General features: G+C 46.1%; 2 protein-coding genes across 3 annotated transcripts in view; one reads left to right on the top strand and one right to left on the bottom strand.

Annotated features, from left to right (window-relative positions):
• Window positions 1–22,295, top strand: part of rbpjb (recombination signal binding protein for immunoglobulin kappa J region b) — a 34,050-nt gene that overhangs the window by 1,537 nt on the left and 10,218 nt on the right. Inside the window, exons 1-2 of one of the 2 annotated variants that reach the window (XM_076160108.1) lie at window positions 16,608–17,141; window positions 17,607–17,645. In XM_076160108.1, the coding sequence (XP_076016223.1) occupies window positions 17,137–17,141; window positions 17,607–17,645 (44 nt within the window). In that variant the 5' untranslated portion in view covers window positions 16,608–17,136. Of the gene's footprint in view, window positions 1–16,607; window positions 17,142–17,606; window positions 17,646–22,295 lie in introns of those variants that run through there. The other variant, XM_076160099.1, reaches the window with a different exon arrangement.
• The window catches only part of naa38 (N-alpha-acetyltransferase 38, NatC auxiliary subunit), a 127,676-nt gene that overhangs the window by 100,369 nt on the left and 5,012 nt on the right, over window positions 1–22,295 (bottom strand). The gene's annotated exons all lie outside the window — the stretch shown is intronic.

Genomic DNA, 22,295 nt, shown 5'->3' with positions numbered 1-22,295 from the left:
ATAAGGTATTCTTTCCATGTAAACAAGGCTTTTTCCTGGACTGAGCTGAGGCACATTTATGCTTATTGCTTTTACTGGTTTGGCCAGACTGGGAGCCAAAACCTGCCTGATTAGAATGATCCGGCTGTGCATTAGCTAGACACAAACCTTTTTGCACTGTGGAAGCAATAATCCCCACAGACAGCTCAGTGGGTGACAGACATTTGCTGGGCTTGTCAGAGGTGTGTGTGTGTGTGTGTGTGTGTTGCGGGTGGGGTGGGGGGGTGACTTGCTGTGCATGTTCATTTGGGGCTTTCCAGCAGACCTGAACTGATTTCAGTTGAGGGGGTGGCAGGGGAGGGAGGGAGCAAGAGGGCATGCAGGTCAGGTTGGGGTGGCTGGCCACCTGTCCAGATGATATCTCCAGATTCGTGTGTGTGTGTGTTTGTGTGAGCGGGGAGGAAGATGGGGTGGGTGTGTGCTTGTGCGAGAGAGGTTTAACAGAAAATTAAAGTGCCATAAGGGGGTTATTTTAGCTGTGCTCACAGTAACGGTTGGAGGCTGTACCCTGACCACAGCCCGTTGTTCTCTCTTCACTCTCTGAATGGTTCTGACTTTACACAAGGAGGGGCTTGCACAACCCTCAGTGTGTTGTGGTTATTATGACACACATATAACAGTATTAGTGAGCGGTTCAGCTGAATGCAATATGACTTTCAATTGGAAGTTGTAGCATTCGATTATGTTTGCTCACTTTCGCGAATCATCTGTAGCTCTGTGTAAGGCCACACTTTTGATCCGTGCTGCATCTTGATATTGCTTTATTGGTATTGTATTTACTTCCCAACAAATTCAGTTTTAGTACATATGGGTTCATAGAGAATCAAATAATGATACAGTTTATGCTTTATCTCTGAACTTCTTGACTTTGGTTTTTCATGGTAGATGTGCAAAGCTGCGGCTGATTTTCATAAAAGAGAACTTGTTTGCTGTATTTGCGTTGGCCACTATAAGTGCAGTACAAAACCTGGGCACTCAAAATACAAAATAGCTGTAAAACTATGAAATACAATACAGGTGCAGATGTATTTTCCCGTAGAACCTGTTATCATATACGATGTGTTGAAGTCTAATATCAGATAGCAGTAATTTGGTCAAAGATAAAGGCATAGCTAATTGCCTAGGCGTCCTTGCAGCATGATGATAATAAGCAAGTCTTGTCTGAATAACACTTGGCATACTAGTGCAATGCCACTGCACATCACATTACACAAGAGGGGGTTTTCTCTTCAGGGATTCCTACACATTACTACTCAGCTCAGCTTCAGAGTGAAATTCAACAACAATTGCATTTGTCAAATGTTGTAATGCATATTTTAGGTCAGCGAAGCAAGCAAGAAAGCAGTGCACCTGCAAATGGATAGATTTCTATATTAAATATCAAGGGCAACTCAAGTTGTTGCAGTTGTTTGAGTGTGTCTTTGTGCATGTGTGTGGATGTAAAGATGTGTGCAGGCGAAGTCCCCTGTGGTGTCACTACTACACACATCTGACTATAGGCTGGTGTTACCTACAATGTGTCTGGATGTCACGGTGACACTAACAGACGAGTAACACCTGACCACAGCCCTTAACGTATGTGAAAGAGAGAGAACAAACGAGCGATGGTGCCTGTGTATTGTTTTCTGTCCCTCTGCCAGAGAAGCTGTGTGTGATAGCTGAAAGAGCAGCACTGTTCACCTGGGATGATAAAAGCATGAATCACTTATTTCAACACTGCTCTGCCTCTGCTGTGCCCCTGGGGGACAGGATTCCATTTAGGCCCCCCTCCCTCTTCACCCCACTGCAGGAAAAAAAGACCGATGGAGTCTTTCAGGCCAAAAGCCAAACCTCTCTGTGCTGGTGTAATGATACCACTGAGCCTTTCTTTGAGAGACAAGCCGTGTGCGCTTGTATTTGTTAGCATGAGCGTGTCGTTTTAGCTCTGGGGCTGTGTTGATGGCAATCAAATGAGTGAGTGTGTGTGGAAGGGTGTGTAAGGTTCTTTTTTTAATTAAGTATATAGACATAAGACTGGATATGCGCGTGTATGTGCCCACGCACGTGCATCCATTCCCTGGGGTCGTCTCCTCTTCCCGGCCCTCTTTTATGAAAGGAGAGGTTCAGAGAGAGGAGCAGATGTCGAAGCGCTGACCTTTATGGTGGCAGAGGCTCGGGCTAGAGTTAAAAGAGATGCCGAGTGACCCCCCCTGGCCCCCCCCTGGAAGCAACACCCCTACGTCCACCGGCTTACACACAGACTCGCACACCGATCCTCCTCGGCCTTGGCGGCAGCACTGATGAATAGGTTAACGGTAGAGATGACACACGCTGGTGAAAACCTGATCCGTGTGTCACCTCGGGATCCCGTATTCTCCAAAGGTGCCCTATATCTACACAGGAGCTGTGAAAATCTTCAAAGGTGTGTTCCGTGTGGCGCGCGGGGGCCTTAGAAGGCGGGGGGGAGTACACAGAAGTCACAGGCAAAGCACCAAAGCAAATGTGCGACCGCCAGACATCTTTTGGGGATTTATTCTCGTGTATACAGTAGGCTTTTGTTTTGGAAGTTCATGCGTATCCATTTCTTCACATGATTGAAATATCCCCCGAAAGCCTATAGTTTCGTTCAGGGTTCAGATTCAACTTGTTTGGTCGAGTGATGATGGGCCTCTTATAGTACCACACGCCCAAGTTGACTCACTGTCTTTATTCTTTTCTTTCTTTTCCCTCCCCCTCCCCATTCACTTTGTCTGCGTCTGTCTCTCAGGGGAACAACCACAGGAGAAACCCAAGGGGACAGAAATGTGCATTTTTCCGTAATTTGGTTTGGACTGCTGCCAACATTGCATTCCTCATTCTTGGTCCTCAGCCACATGTTAAAGTGTCCACGAACTAGATATACCGTTATAGTATATTGCTGTACTTTTACTCCCTCGTTGCTATTTCAGAGCAAAGTTGCTCCCCGTATCGATAACGTATTTCAGTGACCTTCTTCATGTAGGTGTGAGGATAAGGAAGAGGGGCTTGAATTTCCTAAAGCATGGGGCCTGATTAGGGGGTTAGATTCCTTATGCAAAAGCAATGGAAAGGGGGCATTTATTTACTTGTGCAGGGTTTGGAATGCATTAGCCTGAGCTCATACTTTTATCTCTGTGGCTTTCGAGACCTCACCGCTGTTTGCTCGCCGAGGATGGGACAGAACATTCTGATGTAAATCTAAAGCCAGTGTGGTTTTGAAAACAGCCTTGGCGTCATGTTTGATAGAGGCCCAAGTCGTTTTGGTGTTGTTGTTGGCACTGGCTTTGCCGCTCAGCGAGGGCAGGCGAGCGGACGGGGGAGACAGTGAGCTAACAGGAGGCCGGTGCGACGGACAGTGGGAGCACGTACCTCTGTGCTGACTCGTGCTCTCGCTCCTCTTCCAGGAGTATTTCCTCCACCCTGCATTCGGCTGTCCATGCCCCTGTTCTTCAGCTGTTTGGAGGGATTACAGTTACACCAAGGGAATGATGATTTCTACAGCGTCAGCATTTTTGGCCCCGCTGCCCCTCCACATTCAGGATGTTTCATTCAGAAAACATGAGTTCCCTTTACCTGTCTGACCCGTTTGCATTTATCCAGCCTTAGTGAGCAAACTCTTACTCACGCAAGATCTCTGTATCTGTTTCTGTTTAATCATTATGAAGAAAAAGATGACTGATGTATTTCTTTGCCCAGGGTTGCAAGAGGGTGCTTTGTGTTATGAAGTTGCCTTTTAATGCGAGTGGAGCTGCACACGCCCAGGCCTCTCGTACATAAGTCTAGAATATGCTGCTCTAAGCTACCAGGAGATTCACCACAGAGACCGGCTTAGAGAGAGGCTTTATGTTCTGGTGCTGTTGGCCCAGATAATTGCATTGTTATTTCAACCATGGCTGTCAGAGCTCAGAAGCATTGTTGAAGTGTCTTGCTGTTGTCAGAACATTCTGTCTGTTATCTGACGACCACACTAGGCCGGTTCATCCATTCAGAGGAAGGTTACTAAAATACACAGGATCTCCTGTGTTGGGAAAACCCCTAACAACCCCACCTCCCATGGCTGTAAGCAACTGCCACTATTACTGTATTAGATAAGGAGGGAGTGGCAGGCATTAAACCTGCATCTAGCTCAACTTTCCCTGAGAGAAAGTGTTGCCAAATGTTGTTTTGAGACAATTGGTGGTACCATACAAACACTCGTCTCAGACAATATCTCACACTCATTCCTTGAAGGTAAAAGTTAAGTAGGTCATGAGTTGGATGAAAACATTGCAGTATTTTTAAAGACCTGATTGAATTGGCTCTCCAAATCCTGTTTGTCATTGATAATTATTTGTATCATTTCAAACCCTTTCAGTAAGGCCTTGATAAATGTAGTTACATTTATCTTAGATCCTGTATCTTTTGCTGTTACTGCTTATTGCAAATAAATCTTGTAACAATCTCCCAAATCCTTGAATTTCATGGCATTTATAATTTATCTAACAAGTGCTTTCAAAGACGAATGTTGTTTCAGTCTGATATCCGCAAGCCAGCCTTCAGGGACATCAGCGCTGGCGTTCCCTGAGACAAGTGATGGCAGCCCTGCGAGACAAACAGCCTGCATCCCTCCCCTGCAGAGACAGAGGTTGAGACAGGGTGAGGAGGGCTGAAGAAGGAGTCATCAAGTGTTAGGAAAATATTCGTGGAAAAAGAATGGAGCGAGGGGTTGGGATTCCAGGAAAGGCACACTGTTATCTCCAAATGTTTCTTTGCATTGTCTGGTTGTTTAACTAGGGCTGCCGGAGACTTTTTCAGAAGAATCCGCCTGGTGGCATTCCTGTGGCTGTTGACGTCAGGAGGTTTTGGCCTGGGCTTAGAATCACAATGAAGTAATAGCCATGTGTGTCATTTTGTGGAACAATCTATTGATTGCGGTTAAAGAAACAATGCTTTTCCTTGAAGAGAGGATTGTTCATGTTGTGGTTGATCATCTTGCACTTGTGGCTACAGTTTGGTGTTCTCCACTGCTGCCATCATTCTGGAAGCACTGCTGAAGAATGTTGGTGAGGTTTCACATGAGCTCATGGAAGGAAACTAACTTGTTTAATATGAAAATTCACCAGCAAAAGCTTTGCTATTTTATCAACCTATTGGTTTGATTAGAAGAAGACCTCAACTTTTCTATCTGTAACACAAACTCATCAAAGTGTCTGGTTGTGAAATGATCCAGGATTTGCCATAATTAACCACGTGACTGGGGTTTATTCCAGATCATGGAAGGGAGGCAGGGGAGGCAGTGGCTCAGTGGGTAGTGCTTCCTCTTGGGAACCGGAGGGTCGCCGGTTCAAGCCCCTGCTGAGGTGCCCCTGAGCAAGGCACCGAACCCTCAATTGCTCCCCTCTCTGCGAAGGGTGGTAATGTAATGTAAGTCGCTTTGGATAAAAGCATCTGCCAAATGATTGTAATGTAATGTAATGTAATGTAATCATGCATGAGATCTTTGAAATTGAGAAATTAACATTCTCCTTTACAATCTGGTGAAAAAAAACAATTGCAGCCACTGCTTTGTGGTTGGAGACAATCCATATGTGTCTATGCCAGCAGTCTTTTGTAAGTGGGGATCGTCCCTTTTGACTTCTTGTTAATGACAGAGCAGACAAGAGTTTGAAGAGGAAGCAGTAGGAGCAACAGCCCTCCTTCCCCTTTGTGACAACAACAGTGAAACCAGACAGCAGCCTCGAGGTGACAAACTCATAGCCAGAGTTCATATACACGCACACAAGTCCACCACATTGTCTAAATTTGGTTGGTTTTGTGGAGGATCACATAGCATGTGGGCTAAAGGTCACAGGTTTGCTCTCTCTCTCTCTCTCTCTCTCCTCCCCCCCCTTATTTTTCTTGTTGTGTACTCACTCCCTCACTCCTTTGGGTGGTTTTGAGGGTAGGGCAGGGCAAGACGGTAGTTTGTTAGACTGAACTAATAGATGTCCAGAGAGCCTGTGCTTAATTGTTGGCCAGTTGTGGTTGCATCCTACCATGAACAAGCAGGTACCCAACAAAGAGATTTAATGTGTTCATTATATTTTGTAACAAATAAATGATCAAAAGATCTAGCGGTATAGATCATGATGTGTACAGTGGATATTGGAGAATTAAATTGTAGCCTTGGACGTATTAAACTGAACCATACAATTTGTCGGCCCAAACTGTCGGCCACAGGCCCAAGACATTGTCTTATTTCCCCCAAATCCCTGAAGTTCATTCATCTATGAATAGAGTTAATACATACTTTCATGGCAAACACCCCCCCCCCCCCCCCCCCCCCCCCTCTCCCACTTCTTAATTTGCTAACGAAAATGTAAAAATGCAAGACCTTTCTTCAGAATAATACATTTGCAGCCTCCCCACCATCTGCTGCAGTGTCTCTGCCAGGAAAACATTGTGTTTCTCCACCTCCACCTCGATAAAACTCTAGGCTGTTTACTTGCCTGCTAATGTTCCATGCATGCAGTAAGTTCTATTTGTTGTCAGTTGGAGCAATTTAATTACTAAACAATACTACAAGCTTTTAGACTCATTGTTCATTTTAGAGTGGGACAGACAGCACTACTAAATTCATTGTAATGCTAGTTTTTATACCTCATTTTAGACTTGGATTCTCCTTTAACTCAACATAATACAATGGCAGATGTTCATCGTAAAGGTGGTTTGGCAAGGCTCTGTATCCAGAGACCGCTTGGCGAACAGCGTCATCCTCCCCCTTTAATTCACTCTTCCTGCTGTCGTATCCTCTACCACTACCGCTACCTGCTCACTCTCCGAAAGCCACTCTCGAACCAGCTAGTGTTGCTGCGGTCAGTCCTGACTCCTTGCAATTCTTCCCCTGGGTTCCCTCTCCTTCCAACAGTGAGTCATCATCTCTGGAGGAGAGGGGAGCGGGAACGGGAGGTTCACTCAGGGTTCAAGGCTCCCTCGCCGCATCCCCGTCATTCTTTTTCCCCTGACAGTTCCCCCCCCCCCCCAACCATGTGATCTGTCTCAACCGTAAAAACCCAGCGCTTCTCTGTGTGGTTCTTTGGCTGCAGTCACACTTGTCACATCAGCAAACCTTGGCAGTTTTTTTAAAAAGACTCTTTTTGGAGGTCATGAATATTTGATTTTATGAGGTCTGCTTGAGGGTTTGGCTTGAAAATCTTGGCTATGTCTCTCGAGTTCACCTACGTACTTTTCAGCCGACGCTATCTGCCAGTGTCAATGCAGCTTTAAATAATCTGTTTTTTAAAAGGTCTGTGTCATGATTTCATAGACAAATCATGTTTAAGAAGGACTGTATCTACACAGGTTTGTGTTGGAAAATGTATTTGTTAGCTCACTATCTTTGTGAAGATGTTCCTTTGCCGTCTCTCCGTAACCTGCCTGAAGTGTGATAAAGCAGTGCTGCATTGCCTGCAACACTTCTCATGTTTCCCACCATCATCTGTCTTGCCCGAACAAGCTCAAAATTATGCAATTTTTCATTTCTAGTCCAGAAGTAGAAGTCTTATCAGGTGATTTTTGAAACGTAGACGATTCAGTTATTACTCAGCCCTGTAGATTCACTCCAAATGGTAAAACGTATCTCCATTTAGGGCTTGTGTTATATGATGACTGAATGGAGCCAGGTGGCAGGCAGTGCAGAGGAAACACAGGCAGAGTTGCGGGATTCACAAAGCAGACTTCATTAGAGATAGAACAAGCATGAAGTGTGTGTGTGTGTGTGTGTGTGTGAGAGAGAGTCTGTCTGTGTGTGCAGTGTCAAACCGTCCATGCGGGCCACACACTGGAAATGTCATTATTTGGTATCCACTGCATTTCAGGACATTGTGTTTTACTGTATGTGCCCCAGTAATGGTGTATGTATTTGCTCAGTATGTTCCAGCCTCAGTGCCAGATTACACTGTCTTTGTGTGTGTGTGCGTGTGTGTATTGCGAGTGGCTGGATGTGTAGATGTCTTATTGATTGTGTGCCAGGCCAAGATGAGTTCTAAAAAGTCTGTCCAGAGAGCTCCATATGGAGCATTGATGTTGGAGAGTGCGGTCAAGAGGGAGAGAGACGGAGGGAAGGAAAATGAAGGGAGGGAGGCAGAGCGAGCAGCCCTTTTCTTTGGCTTTTCTGCCTCTGTCATTAAGCTCTCCCATGTCAAAGACAGATGGAGCTGGTGCCGTGTATGTGTGTGTATATGTGTGTATGCAGGCACTTGTGAGTGCAGACTGATGTGACCCACCCAACTCAGACTATACACACACACGCACACACACCACGTAGCCCTGCCCTTGTTTCTGCCCCCAGTGGGGCGTCTCAGGGCAGCTACCAGACCTCTGCCATCTGCAGTCGGTCAGCCTTGAGGGACAGACAGCTCATCAGCAGTCCGTTAACTGAGTCAAGATGAGGACTGACTTCCCTCTGTTGTTTTGCATGCGTGCACTTGAGCAACATTAAACCTTCTATTTTCAGGGAGCGCTGTAAGTGCTGTAGATTCCCTTATTATGCGTAGGAGTTCATATATTTACTTACGGAGGGATGCTTTCTCTGGCCTGCCATTCACTTCCACTTCTATTTTAGCATCATTATTGACAGTGGAAACCAAACCTATAATTCAGCTTGTTTTTGAAAATTAAATTCCTTTCTATTTGATATTTCTAATCCTCTCTTATAAAACACAATCATTTTCATGCTCGTCTTCATTATATTTTCATCTCGCCCTTATCACCCAGCATAATTGTTCTTTCTCTTTTGCTTCATCCTCCGTTTCCCCTGTAGATAGTAGTAGACGTTCCATAGGGAGGTTGCTAACAGGCAGGATTGTGTGAATATTTGTTCTGACTCTGCTCCTCAATGCCTGCAGTCATTGTTGGCATTCGCGATGGCACATGCCAGGCACCGGGGCCAAATCCAGGGAATACAAGGAGACTCTCCAACTTACGCCACGTCTCTCTCTCTCTGTCTCTCTGTCTCTCTCTCGGTCACTGACAGGGACACGTCCACTCCCTCTCCCCCAATTTGTGTCCGTTTGTCTTTCTTGCCTTGACTTGTTCAGGGTTGCCTTCGGATACGGATATTAGAGCCCAAACTTGGCCGCATTAATGGCGATAGATTTTTCTCAATGATTAAGTAGGTGCGCAAAAGACGTGTGTGTGTGTGTAATACCAGCGCTGCAGGCCACACACAGCATGCCACAGAGCTGCAAGCAATGAGTGTGTGTGGACTAAAAGAAAGGGCTGGTGTTTATGCTCGGTGGGTGTCATGTAGCCAGCGCAACTGTGTATATATGTGTGTGTGTGTGTGTGTGTCTGTGACATCAGAATGCAGGTATTTTTTTTCAATAGGCCGCCAGCACCAATGTAGCCAACAGGCTCAGATTTCCAGATTTCTCTCTCACTTTGCCTGATGTCGCCTCCATTCACTCCTCAACATATACACACACACACACACACACATTCTCCTGCTTGGCGAGAGATATTATTACCACCCGCTGTACTGTGTCTGTCGTGATAGTTTTGAATACACATGCCACACACAGAAGTCGTTTGAGTTCTATCTAACGCAATCTGACTGTTTCCTCATTTTCCACTTAGTGTTGATTTATGGGTTCCTAGAGTTAAGGCTCACACACATACTTTGGACCTCAAAGTTCTTTTAAGAACCAACTGGTTAGCCTGGTAACACAGGCTATAATTTGACTTGGCTCGCTGTGATCACCATTGTGATGTCAGACTGACAGCGCAGACATCATTAAACTTTGTGTGTGAACATCTCTAAACTATAATCATGACTTCAGAATTGATAATTGGAATCTACACATGTGAAAGAGAGGCTGAATTAGAAATTAAAATGCAAGTGTTGTAATGTATACGTGCCTTCCGCTTGGCTGTGGTCGAGGCAGGTCACTAAGAAGGCCTGTGGCTTTGGATCCTGGTGTGACAAAGTGTGGTGCTGATAATGATGCGTGCAGCCACTCCAAAGAGTTGCGATATCTGTTATCAGCCCTCCGGCGTGGAAACCAGACACCTTTTTACAGGCCTAATCCCTCATCCCATCCCTGTGTTCCACCTCATCGCGGCATGTCCGTGCACCTTACCTGAGCTCTTACCTTGAGCTTGCAAATGCAAATGTGGTCCTGGCCAAAGTGCACACATGGGATTTATCTGCTTTGGTTTTAGAAAGAAGTAATGTATAGGTGTGATATGATATGATGTATTAGAAACAAGAATTGTTCCTCAGCACATTTCTTTAAGGACAGACGCATCTTTGTATGGTAATATAATCTCACACACAGTGCCTGGCAGTTGACCCTACAGGGTCACACCCCAACCCTTGACCTTGAACATATGAGTGATGGCATCTGAACCGCAGTGTGGGTTGTGCTGTTGTTCTTTAGTCCCGTGGGGGGGAGGACGAGGTGTGTGTGTGTGTGTGTGTGTGTGTGTGTGTGTGTGTGTGTGTGTGTGTGTGTGTGTGTGTGTGTGTGTGTGTGTGTGTGTGTGTGTGTGTGTGTGTGTGTGTGTGTGTGTGTGTGTGTGTGTGTGTGTGTGTGTGTGTGTGTGTGTGTGTGTGTGATCTAGACAAAGCACCAAAGGCTCAGCCCAAGCTGTCACCTACTAACCTTTTAAAACACCATTGCTCACATTTGAATATTGTGCTGTGTAACTTCTATGTATAAATATTCACATAAGCATGTATTTTGTACAAGTCAACATGTGAGACTTTACTGTAGGTGGATGTGTTAAAAGTTGAAGAATGCTTGTGTTTTGGGTACGCCAGGAGGCCTAATGTATGTCGCAACCATCTACTGTAGTGTTGCATGCAGGGGTTAATCCGATGCTGAATTAGAAACCGGCGCCTCTGTGGCAGGCAGCTTTGACGGACCCACCGGAACACCTCCATGGAGAAGCGTAAACCTTTTACTCTTTATAGTCTGGAACTGTTCAGACAGGAAGGTTTGAGACTCTCACAGCCTCTTTCCATCTGCGGCTCGAACAAAACGGAGAAGTTGAACCGCAGTTACAATCTTATCTTGGAACCAATATGTTATATCTGGGCTAAAGGCCCCGGTGAGAGGTGTGACGCATTTGTGAGATGTTGCGAATGAGATAGCCTGGCTGAAATGCCAGCGTTTCTAATTCTATTAATTAATTCATGCTGAACTCTTCTTGCCGACCAACACGTTTAGTAAGGTCATCACCAAAACTGCTGGCTGTGTTGTTTTCTTGTCATGCTAGTCTGTGTGTTTGCTGACTCGCAGTGTGTGTGTGTTGGTTGCAGTGACGGCCCCTCCTATAGGCTAATAACATCACTCTAGTCTGTGCATATTGTCTTGTCCATGCTGTTCTTGTGTCTACAGTTGGTTCCCCTTTGATTTGGAGAGAATTCACACCCGCCTTAGCAAGAGTGTGTGTGTTGCACGTGTTTAAGTGTTGCAAACCGCTGAGGAGATGTCAGAGTGTGTATTTCGGTCTCTTCTCTGCCCTCGGTCGTCGACGTGCGTTCTCCCCTCTGCGTTGTTTGGACTGTCACTCACAGCTGTCAAGCACATCCCCGAACCAACGGCAGGTCGCGGTCTGCACTCTCAATCAACCCCCTGTGGCGTTGCGCCGCATTTCGACGCCCATCCGCGTGTCGGCTCGTGGAAGGTGGGTGGTCGATGCTCTATTCATAGCAGCTGACACCCGTATCTGTCACCAACGCCTTGTATGTCTGCACTGCCTTTCAGGGAACAATGAGAGAATCCAAATCCTGCTAGATATCCGTCTTCCTGCAGCTCATTGCTCCTCCGTCAATGCAGATGTGCGTATGCGGTGTACGACAGATATGTTTGTTGCATTGCTCACGTATTCGCCTTTTTCTTTCACATATATGTGCTCAAAAAGGCAGCTCGACATCTTGCACGCTTGGCTCGCTTGTTCGTTTGCTTTCCCGCCGTGGTAACAGCAGCCGGAATTGACGATGAAATGCAAAAAATAGCACATTACCAAACGACATGGAGACATTTAGAATTACAGCCTGACAGTAGGTGGGCGTACGGAAACAGAACGATATGATGAGAGGGTAAGTTACAGTTAGAAGTTTGGGGGCAGTGTGAGAGAACCACGTCGAGCCATGAAATGAAAGCAGCGTGTTGAAGGTTCTGGCGCTGGCAGGCTGTGACATTTTAATCAGGTATGAATCTGCAGGTCTACCTGTTTGAGAAAGAAATGTAGCGTTATGGGATTAATGATGGTAAATGTGTCAGATTTCTTGTTCCCAAACAACAACATGGATCCGAAACTTCAAATCGTAACCTGATTTTGGAAAGAAAGCGTGTCTAAGGAGGTCGATAACGAGGTTTTATTTCCCCTTTCCAAGGATGTCTTGTCGTCCAGTACCAGCTGCGGCTCGGAGTGGACGATTTGTGTGTGTGAACGCCTACATGCGTGTACGCGCGAACGTGTGTACGCGCGCATGTGTGTTTTTGTGTGAAAGAGGCCTGAGGGGGACTGAGTGCAGAGTTTCAGTGTTTATAGTGGTTTCTGCTGTTGGTTGAAGGTGTTGGGTTTTAATGAGCTACCACCAAAATATGCTGCCGTGTCACCCTCTGGCTGCTCTCGTGTCGAGCCGTGGTAATTGAAGTGTCAGTCTGCGCATATGTTTATGTGTTCACGCCCCAGCATTGAAAGTCATAGCTGGAGATTATATTTTGTGTGTTACATTTCCACCTCCCCGAGTGCATTTTTTTGGTATATGAAATACCTGGTGGAATACTTTAGATGCTGTGTTGTCATATAATTAGAGAGCTGACACGAAGTTCACGCCGAACACAGCTGAGTGTCAGCATGCAGTAGCATTCGGTCCACACGTTTCAGTGCCCACATACTTCCAAGAACATTACAGGGATTTTATTTTTTCCCTCACAATATTGTTCTTGGCAGGATGGAAAAGCTTTTATCAGTTTTCCCATGGCTCATTCACTCCCATTTAGTTCAAACATAAGGCACTCAAAGCTGTTCAGTCAGTGGATGTAGGTTACTCCATTACTGCCAACGAAAAGCTGACAATCACGGTTTGCAAAAAGTTGCGTGGAAATGCGAGCGTCGGGGGGGCCCCAAACTCTGAAGGATGCTCTGTTGGCTGCTCTGCATTAATGCGTGCCTTCAGGAGCGCTGAGCGGAGACATGACAGGAGTGGGCGCGTTGCTTCCACTTTCTGCTTCTCTGATTTCTCCGTCCAGAACTTTGAGCCAATAGCCGAGGCTCTTTGTGGTTATGTTAGGACCCTCATTCTGTCAGTCACAATGCACGCCAGCCAACAGACAACCCAGAGAAAGCTGCTGCTGCTGCTGCTTCCAGCCACAGCCATAGTAACATTAGATGGAAAATAAATGATGATTTCACACAGTTGCTATGTAAAATTGGCGCCCTGCAGTTATCTAATTGTATTTAGACTTGATTTGTTTAAAAAAATGTCAGCCATTTAACTTATGAACCATCCGTGTGTGAGCTTGATCCCACAGGTCTCAGTCATGATGCCTCCTGTTAACTAGTGCGAAACAACTCTGTGTTTGTGATGATGTTGACATTCCCTTTGAAATAACAACAGGGTAATAAATACTGACACGAAAAATTGACCACACAGTATTTGCATATAGGAAAAAACTCAATAATGATATTTCCATAATAGGCGGCAGTGTCAAATGTAATGCTATAGTTCTGAAAGCAGACTTATATTACCTCAGCTTTCACTCCTTAGGCACATCTGGCACTTTAAGAGGCATCTCACTTGATCTCAGACTTGGCACAATGAAAATGTTTTCCTGTCTTAATCCTAATACGGCGCTAAATCACGCCTCATTAAAGTGTCATATAGGGTCAACCTCACGCCCAGGTGCCAGTGTTTTGCATTGGCTGGCACCGCATCAGTACTACAGATAGTACGCCTCTGGAGCCCAGGAGCCAAGTGTGATATCACTCTCACTTCCAGTGGAAAGCCCAGTGTCAGGACATCCTCTCACTGCTCTCCGTCTAAATGGAACAACTGCTTGTTCACATCTAACGTCAGTTCACTGACCTTGGCACATTTAGCCTTTGGTAACCATGCCAGAGTAAGCTATCAGCGAGTTGGCTTAGTAGTTTAATGAGCCTATCGGCTTCCTAATAAGGTTTTGCCAACGTTTAAAAGTCTGGTTACACGGTTCATCCACAGGGGAATGTATGGGGAATTAATTTGATAATTTGTGGTTTTTGGAACTCGCGGGGATCCAGCAGGGGTCTGGATCGCTGCAGTGAGTGAGTAAGACTGCATTTGCCCAGACATGACCATTTTTTTTCCCTGCAGCCCAGCGGTGTGTATGCAAGTGTGCAGCCGCTTCCCTTTGATAGTACGTGCTTATTTATCAAGGGCTATGGAGGGCTATCGGAAATATACACTGCACAGCATTACACGATGCTGTGTGTATTGTATAGGGTCTCTATATTTTAGATTTAGAAACTGATACATGGTAGACTTGATAGTAAGCCAATCAAAAGTAATCTGTTACACTTTGTGATATGGGATGATGCAAGATGTGGGTTATTTGTCACCAGTAGAGATCATTTCTGAAGTCTGGCGTGCCAAAACCTGTCCAATTTATCAGTGTGTGCCACTAAAACAGCAACCTAAGGCTCAAAATCTGAAAAGTTTCCATTCATTTGTTGCGTTGTTCCCATTCTGACAAAAGAACGTTGAATGTTTTGATCAGATTAGCCCTTTAAACATGAGTCACGCTGGTCACCATCAGAAAAACAATTTAGTTAAACCTGCCGCCTTAGGAAGTCTTTGTTTATTAAAAAGGTGAATGCAGTGTGTGTTGTGGTGGTGCGGAGCCGCAGTACCAAAAGCTATGACACTTAGCTTGTTATCACCGGCCCACCAGCTACCTCCCTCCCAAGGAGCATTACCTTTACCCAGCAAACCTACCTCTGTTCTGTCTCCACGGAAATTGATTAATGAGACCTATTGTGGCACCATGCGCGCGTGTGTGTGTGTTATGATTTAGCTGCTGAAATGTCCCCCTCACTGTGAACGGCAGCCTCTCTGTAGTGTTTTCCCGCTGCTTGATTGCCCGCCAATGTTATTTGCCTCTGCTGTCCCTCACCCCCATTGTATCCAGCGGAATCAGTGATAGTGAACAGGAGGTGAGGAGGAGAGAGTAGGAAGGAAGGAAGGAGGGATAACGGATGGAGAGCAAGTCAGACGAAAGTCCTGTTCTGACAAAGCTTCCTTTTCCTCTTTTGGCCCCTTGTGTACTCGGCGAGTTAGAGTGTCTGTGTGTTTATGTGTGTGCATGTCCGGTGATATGTGCTGTGTGTGTGTGTGTGTGTGTGTGTGTGTGTGTGTGTGTCTGTCGATATTTTACTCAGAATTCTCCAGCGTTTGACTCTATTCCTGACAGCGTTCCTCCCCCCATCAGCACGGCCCACCTCTGTGCTGGGTCATTGTTTCACGCTTCAGGCTTTGAGTCGGTGTGATACTGAATGGCTGCTGATGCCGATGCAGCACTTCCCATATCTCTCGCTGTGTGTTTGCAACTCTACCTTTTTGTGGTTTCCTGTGTTTGCTGTTTTTTTCTCTTATGTGTGTGTGTGTGTGTGTGTGTGTGTGTGTGTGTGTCTCATGGCGTTAAAGTGTGCTCGTGGAGGTGATAGGAAATGCGGACTGTGGTTTTTCACAGAACTCGTAAACCAAACTCCTCATCTCTCTCTCTCTCTCTCTCTTTCTGCACTGCATCACTTCACAGCAAAACCTGTGCCCGCAGTGTTTTCTTAATATTTCCTCGAAGTCTTGAGAGATTCTGGAGATTTTGGCCTACATGCTTAGTGAAAACATACAAAACACACACAGTGTTTTGTGTCTAAATGTTTATGGAGGGAATTTCATTGTATGTTGTTTCTGTGCAGACGGGATTCACGGCTACCTTTTCTTCTCCTCTGTATATCTGCGACCAAATCCTCACCCATCATCTCTCGTCTTTCCCCTAAAGCGCCGCCCAGGTCTCGCCGCGCCTTTGATCTCACCCAACACTCTTTTCCGCAGTATCCCTTCCTCCATCGCTCCCCCGTTTGCAGCGGAGGGGGCTGGGGTTTAAGGGGGGGGAGGCGAGGGAAGAGGGAGAGAACTCGAGAAAGGAGCCGTCTGGAATCCATTAGCCAGTGGAGGCATCAGTGTTTCACTGTGGGAACCTTATTGATTGCTGTTCTCTATAATTATTCCACCTCCACTCCTTCCTTTTGCCTCTTGCACCAATCAGTTTATTCCACTTTCTCCCTCTTCGCCCCTGAGTACTAGTTTTTTTTTGCGCGTGTACTCGACGAAACCTCCAATTAGGCAAATGACACACGGTCACGGGTAGGATCTTTTAACATACGTGTCATCGGCGCGCAAAACCACAACACAGGCAGACCAACTCCCTTATGCGCACACAAGTTCACGGGCCACGAGGCAAGTGTCACCACCGGCGTGATGAAAGGGAAGAGGCCACATCAGGCCATTGATTATTCTTTTCCTCCCTTCTCTTCTTCTTTACTCCTTTACTCTCTGCGTACATTTCGCAGGCAGGATGTGATCAGAATCTGTCAGCACTTTTGAAGTTTCAAGTTGAGCCTATTTGCATGTTAATTAAACAACGGGGTGAGGCTGATTGGAAAAGTTTACTGTGAGAAAATAAGGCGGATGTTTTAGAGTTTGTGTACGTCCTCGCAGATGATGGTGGTTTTTGGTTACCACACACACACACACACACACACACACACACACACACACACACACACACACACACACACACACACACACACACACACACACACACACAGAGAGAGATATGCATAATTCACATACAGACCACAGTGATCGGGACACTTTGAAGGTACAGAGGAGCTGATCGTGTCTCCGTCATCTTTGTTGTAATCGTGCTATACGCGGTGTTGTTTGGACATCTGTGTCTTTGCTACATGACTGCTATGACTGAGAGTTCGGCTGCGACCCGTGTAGTTTCCTGAATCATCATAATCTGCCCGCAGTCTGAAATTGCCAGGAAAGGAGCCGCAGAGTTTGAGGACAGTGCGTACAATGAGATGAGGTATATGCTTGACCTTTTACCTTTTGAAGTAAGACGTGAAGTAAGGGCGAAATCCACCCACCGCTCATCCACCCACTGTCGTTTGAACTCTGTGACCTGTCAACACGACTGGGATTACTGCTGTACCGAAGTTGTAGTTTGTTCTGCCATTGCACAACTATAATAACAAGTTTAATCCTAAACGTGAGACAAAGGCTGCTGATGCGCTGCGTGTTTTGACAGGCTGTAGGTGGGAATTAGGTTGACTAAAGTTCAGTGTCTGCTCATCAGCTTTCACCCGCTGCCAAGATGTCACCAACATCACACCAACGCTGCCTGTCACCTCACCTCAGTTTGAGCATGTCGCCACTTCGCGCGGTGACAAGCTTGTAGCAGCACAGCCGCGTAGAATGCAATGTTTACTCTGTGTGTTTGTGGTTGATAACCTGCCCACTCATGTTTTCTTGTCACTTTGTGTCTTTGCAGGAAGTTTGGGGAGCGCCCTCAGCCACTGCGCCTAACAAGGTGAGTGCAGTGCACACACACACACACAGCACACACACCACACCTGGCAATTGTCAATACAAACACTTTGGATTTGGATCAATGATTAAAAAGTGAATAGATTTGCAGGAAACGTAGCCAAAAGTCGAAAATGGACGAACAGTTCTCGGATTTGAAGGGCAAATCTGGCAAATCTGGCAGAAAACCTTCGTAACTGGCCTCACTCAAGCACCAGTGAAGTCGTTCACAGTTCAGACGTGACCTTCCTCGCAGGTTAAGTGGCAGGAGAGCAGCCTCAATGACTACTGAATGAATATATACTTGGCCTGATGGTACTCAAGTGTCCCAAAGGCTTCAGAATGTCTCAAGTAGCCAAAACTTGTTTCTTGACAAGGTCCCATTGACAACAAACGGTTCTCAAAGGCGAGGGGTCTTACGGGGCTGGTGAAGTTGTATAGATTGTTAGATTGCACTTAATAGTCAAATAAAGACCCGGTCATGGGAAATTGTGAAAGTTCATTTATAAAATCTTTGACAGAGCAGTTGAGCTCGATGTGTTCTCTGTGTAACATGTGTGTGTCTGCATTCCTCCTCCTCTGGACAAACAGCGCAGAAAGTTTTTGATCATTGTGTTCCTTCTCCGTTTGCTACAAGTCATCTGCTGAAAAATTTGGCTGAACTCACAATGCTGATGGATGTTTTGGCTTGTGCGTGTGCGGATGTGTGCGTGTATGCTGGTCTGCATTTGTCTCGCAGGGAAGAGGCATGGCCTTAGCCGTGAGTCTGTCTGTGTATGTGTATGCGTGCATGTGTGTCTCTGCGCGTGGCGCTCAGCAGGGGGAAAATGAGGGGTTGCATATTGCCTGGAAGAGTAGAGGACGGTTTTGGAATAAGGGGCCCCAGCACCCTTTTGATGTGTCCCCCTCTATATTCATGTGCTGCCAGTCCGCTGGCTTGCACCGGCCCCTCCGTGGGCCCGATGGTTTTGATGGCTCCGAATATGACGGACACAAAACACTCAGCAGCCCAGAGGCACAGAACAAAACTCCTTCAGTGTGTCTGTACCCTCCTCTCATGGTGTGTTCTTCTTTGTGTTTGCTTTTGTTTCTGCATCAGCGACATGTCTCAGATGTTGACTGGCTCTCACATGGCCCCATCCTGTAGATACTGCCCTGTGATTTTCTGTCAGGCAGCAGCGGAGGCAGCTAAAATAGCACAGAGTCCTGCTGGGGCTTTTTAGGGCAGCTGAAGCTCTGGGTCCTGCAGGGCCGCCCTGTCAGAAAGGCTGCTCGACTGGAAATACATGACACACAGACAGGCAAATGAGCACGCACATACACACACTGGTTCTAAAGGCGAACAACACACATGCAGATACACTTGAATCGGCACACAAACAAAACACACGTACACACCGGCTGGATAAGCTGCCTCCTCTGTGAGGGGAGCCGCCCCTTCACAAAGCTTATTCTCCCAAGCAACAGAGGAAGGGCTAGCTCTGCAGAATCCATCGCCTGACATGGAAAAGCTCCACACAACTGTTTTCAGATATCTGCTCCTGTGTCAAAGTGCTGCTAGTCTCCTCCAGTCACTACATGAAAACCCTGCTCGCTGTTTGCTGCCAATACGCAAAAACGTAATGATTTTTCGGGGTAAATTCTGTCTGAACTCGGTCAGTGTCGTACGTAGGAGCATTTCAGGTTTTCACTTGGTCCATCACAGTCCAGAAGTCTTTAGAATGGACCCTTAGAGAAGCACATGACACGTCCATTGTTTACATTTAGTTAGATACTGATAGGCAAAGTCTTATTTTTGATGCCAGCTCCTCTTCATCAGCGTCGGCGCAGGCGCACAAGGGCCCCAAGGAGGATATGAAACGGCACCGAGCAGCCGCTTGCGTCCAGGCGTCCTCCTCTTCTCCTGCGTCCACAGATGGAGTCTGCGTTTAAACGGAGGCGGAGCAGAATGAAGTGGCTGATTGTCAATGTCTGAACCCAAGCGCTGCACTTCGGATGTGTGTAATCTACCTTTTGTGATGCACAGGAGCGCAAAGTAATTGCAGTCTGATCATCTTAATTGAGCTATTCGCTGCGCACGTGCGTGTGTGCGTGTGTGCGTGTGTGCGTGTGTGTGTGTGTGTGTGTGTGTGTTAGCGTGCCTGTCCCCCCGCTCTGAGTGCGAGTCTGTGTGTGTGTCAGTGTCCACAGGGGGTCTCCTGATGGACCACTCTGCTGTTGAAGACGCTGTGGCAGATGTACAGCGCAGATGCCTGTCTGCTCAGTTGCATCTGCAGCCTGGCTTAACCCTAGACCCCCTCCACACACACACACACACACACACACACACACACACACACACACACACACACACACACACACACACACACTAGTCTAAACCCACACTGCCTTCTGTTGAATGAGTCTTTTTCTTTTGTGAAATCTGTCTGGCACGTAGTATTTCCCATTTTTTGTAGTTGCCTTATCCATTGGCTTTGCAAAACGGCTTTACCTACAGTATATGAAGTATCCATTTGTATGCTGCTAGTGGAAAATCTGAGCACATGCACACCAAAACACAGGAATACATCTTGATATCATAGTTTTTCCCCATAATTTATCTTAATTATTGCTATAATCTTCAATTTAACTCCATTCTCAATGTCGATGTGTGGGCCTCATGAGTTAAACAGGGCAATCAACATAGGCAGGTTTGAAATAAATCACTGTCTAACCCAATTATCAAAACCACTTATCTCAAATTTGAACTTGAATAGAATGTCTGCTGTCACTCATAGTGAAACACGGCGGCACAACAGAGTGTAATCACCGACATAATGCCCAGAGAAGTGGCGCACATGATGTTTAAACTGGGTTACTTGTGTAGAAACCAGTCTGATCACTCCATGTTTTCCCCTTGGTGCTCTCAGTTGTAAAGTTGTGAGCGGGAGCCCTTAGGTGCAGGCAATGAGTTTACTACAGTGACGCAGGCGAGTAAATAGCTCGATAACCACAAGGCAGGAGGATGAAAATACAACTCGGCATTTAATTCACGTCTGTGCGGATGAACAACATGTGAGATGTCATTGCAATAGATGCGATTGATACACAACCACAACGAGATAGTCCTCCAGCTTATCACCTCTTGTCTCATTTGCTATTACTTGGTTCCGGCCCAGTGTGTTGAGCTCGTTTGCTCCTCGCCGTCTATCTCAATTTACAACCCCACCTAAGTGTTGTACTTCACCGCAGTAGCCACTATTTGGCAGGTGGACGGCCACCATCTGCGTCACCAGACTGCTGGGCTGATACCAGTGCTGCTTTTGCACTTTTTGCATCTGTTTCTTCACACTGCACGTGGATGTGGTTTATCGGATGTGTGTTTCTGCAAAGTGTGAAATGACCATGTCACACCAATCACTTCCCTGTCACAAATCTAAGACTAAAACCAGTCAGTGGTTACCGGATTTGCCCTCGTCCTCTTCCCCCTACAGCCATGTGTGTATTTCCTTAAATTGATCTCGACTGTGCAGTGCATGTACACATTCTCATTTTGTTTGCATGTTGCTGCAGTGTGTATGTATGTGTGTGTGTGAAAGGGACATCTAATGATCCAAACATCTTCATTCAGTTTTAATCTGCCTGCCTGCTCCCCCTCTACCTTACCTTTACCTCAACGTGCTTACATTGCATCATAATCTTTCCTTTTATATACCGTATATATACAAATAAGGGCAGGGCAGCTCTGCAGGCTTCATTATCCTTATTGCTTGAACTCTTAAACGTCTCCTAAAATAATTGGAATAGACTTTTCTTCTGTTTATTGCCCATTTCCTGTTCCTGCTCTCGGTGACCCTCTACTTGAATAACTACTCAAGATTGTTGCTGTTAAGCCTAAAAGCCAGACTGACAGTACGGGAGGTCATGTGACATTCAACCCATGAACAGACGTTTCTGCTTTCAGAAGGCTGTGTTTAGAATTCGGCACAATTTTACCGCTATGGTGCTTACGACCTTAACCAATGTGACTGGATTTCATTGGCATTGTACTTAATCAGATCACATTAATTCATTTTTGTTATTAGTTTTATGCTGTTACCCCATTTTTAAGGCTTCATTTCGCCCTAAAATATGTCTTTGTCAACACTCATGCATGCAAGTTAAGTTCCTGGGAGCTGTGACTTGTATAATAATATAGAAATCTCGATGCTCCAATCATCAGAAATGTTTTTGTTATGGTGATGCAACTCTGGTAAGCAACAGTTCAGTGTTTCCCTTATACGTGCTTGTGAAACCTTTACACTCCTGATGCTTTGTGAGTTAAATGATGTCGTGTGTAAGAGGGATCGCGTGCCCTGTGTTGCTCCTTACCTGTGATGTCACCCCTCCTACAAGTAAGGGGTTTGGGTCATAGGTGATTGCTAAATTGCTCCCTGCGAGTATGACATCACCAGGTTTGGACTGTGTGCTCTCCGCACCATCACTCAGAGCTCTGGGGGTCACCGGGTTTGCCAGCGTGTTGTCGTCTGTAATGCCTCATCGTCATAACCTTCGCTTAAACCTTCAGGAAGGTTATTGTTGGCTGTTTGGCCCATTTAATGCAAACAAAATACTTTATTGGAGCATCTAAATGGTCTCACATTTTAGTTTTCTGCTTAGTTTTACTCGGATTACG

Source organism: Genypterus blacodes, unplaced genomic scaffold (assembly GCF_046128005.1).
Source record: "Genypterus blacodes isolate CSIRO-AG114 ecotype Tasmania unplaced genomic scaffold, CSIRO-AGI_Gbla_v1 ptg000011l_1, whole genome shotgun sequence".
NCBI lineage: Eukaryota > Metazoa > Chordata > Actinopteri > Ophidiiformes > Ophidiidae > Genypterus > Genypterus blacodes.
Note: the sequence above shows the minus strand (reverse complement) of the source record. Positions and strands in the feature narration are given on the sequence as shown.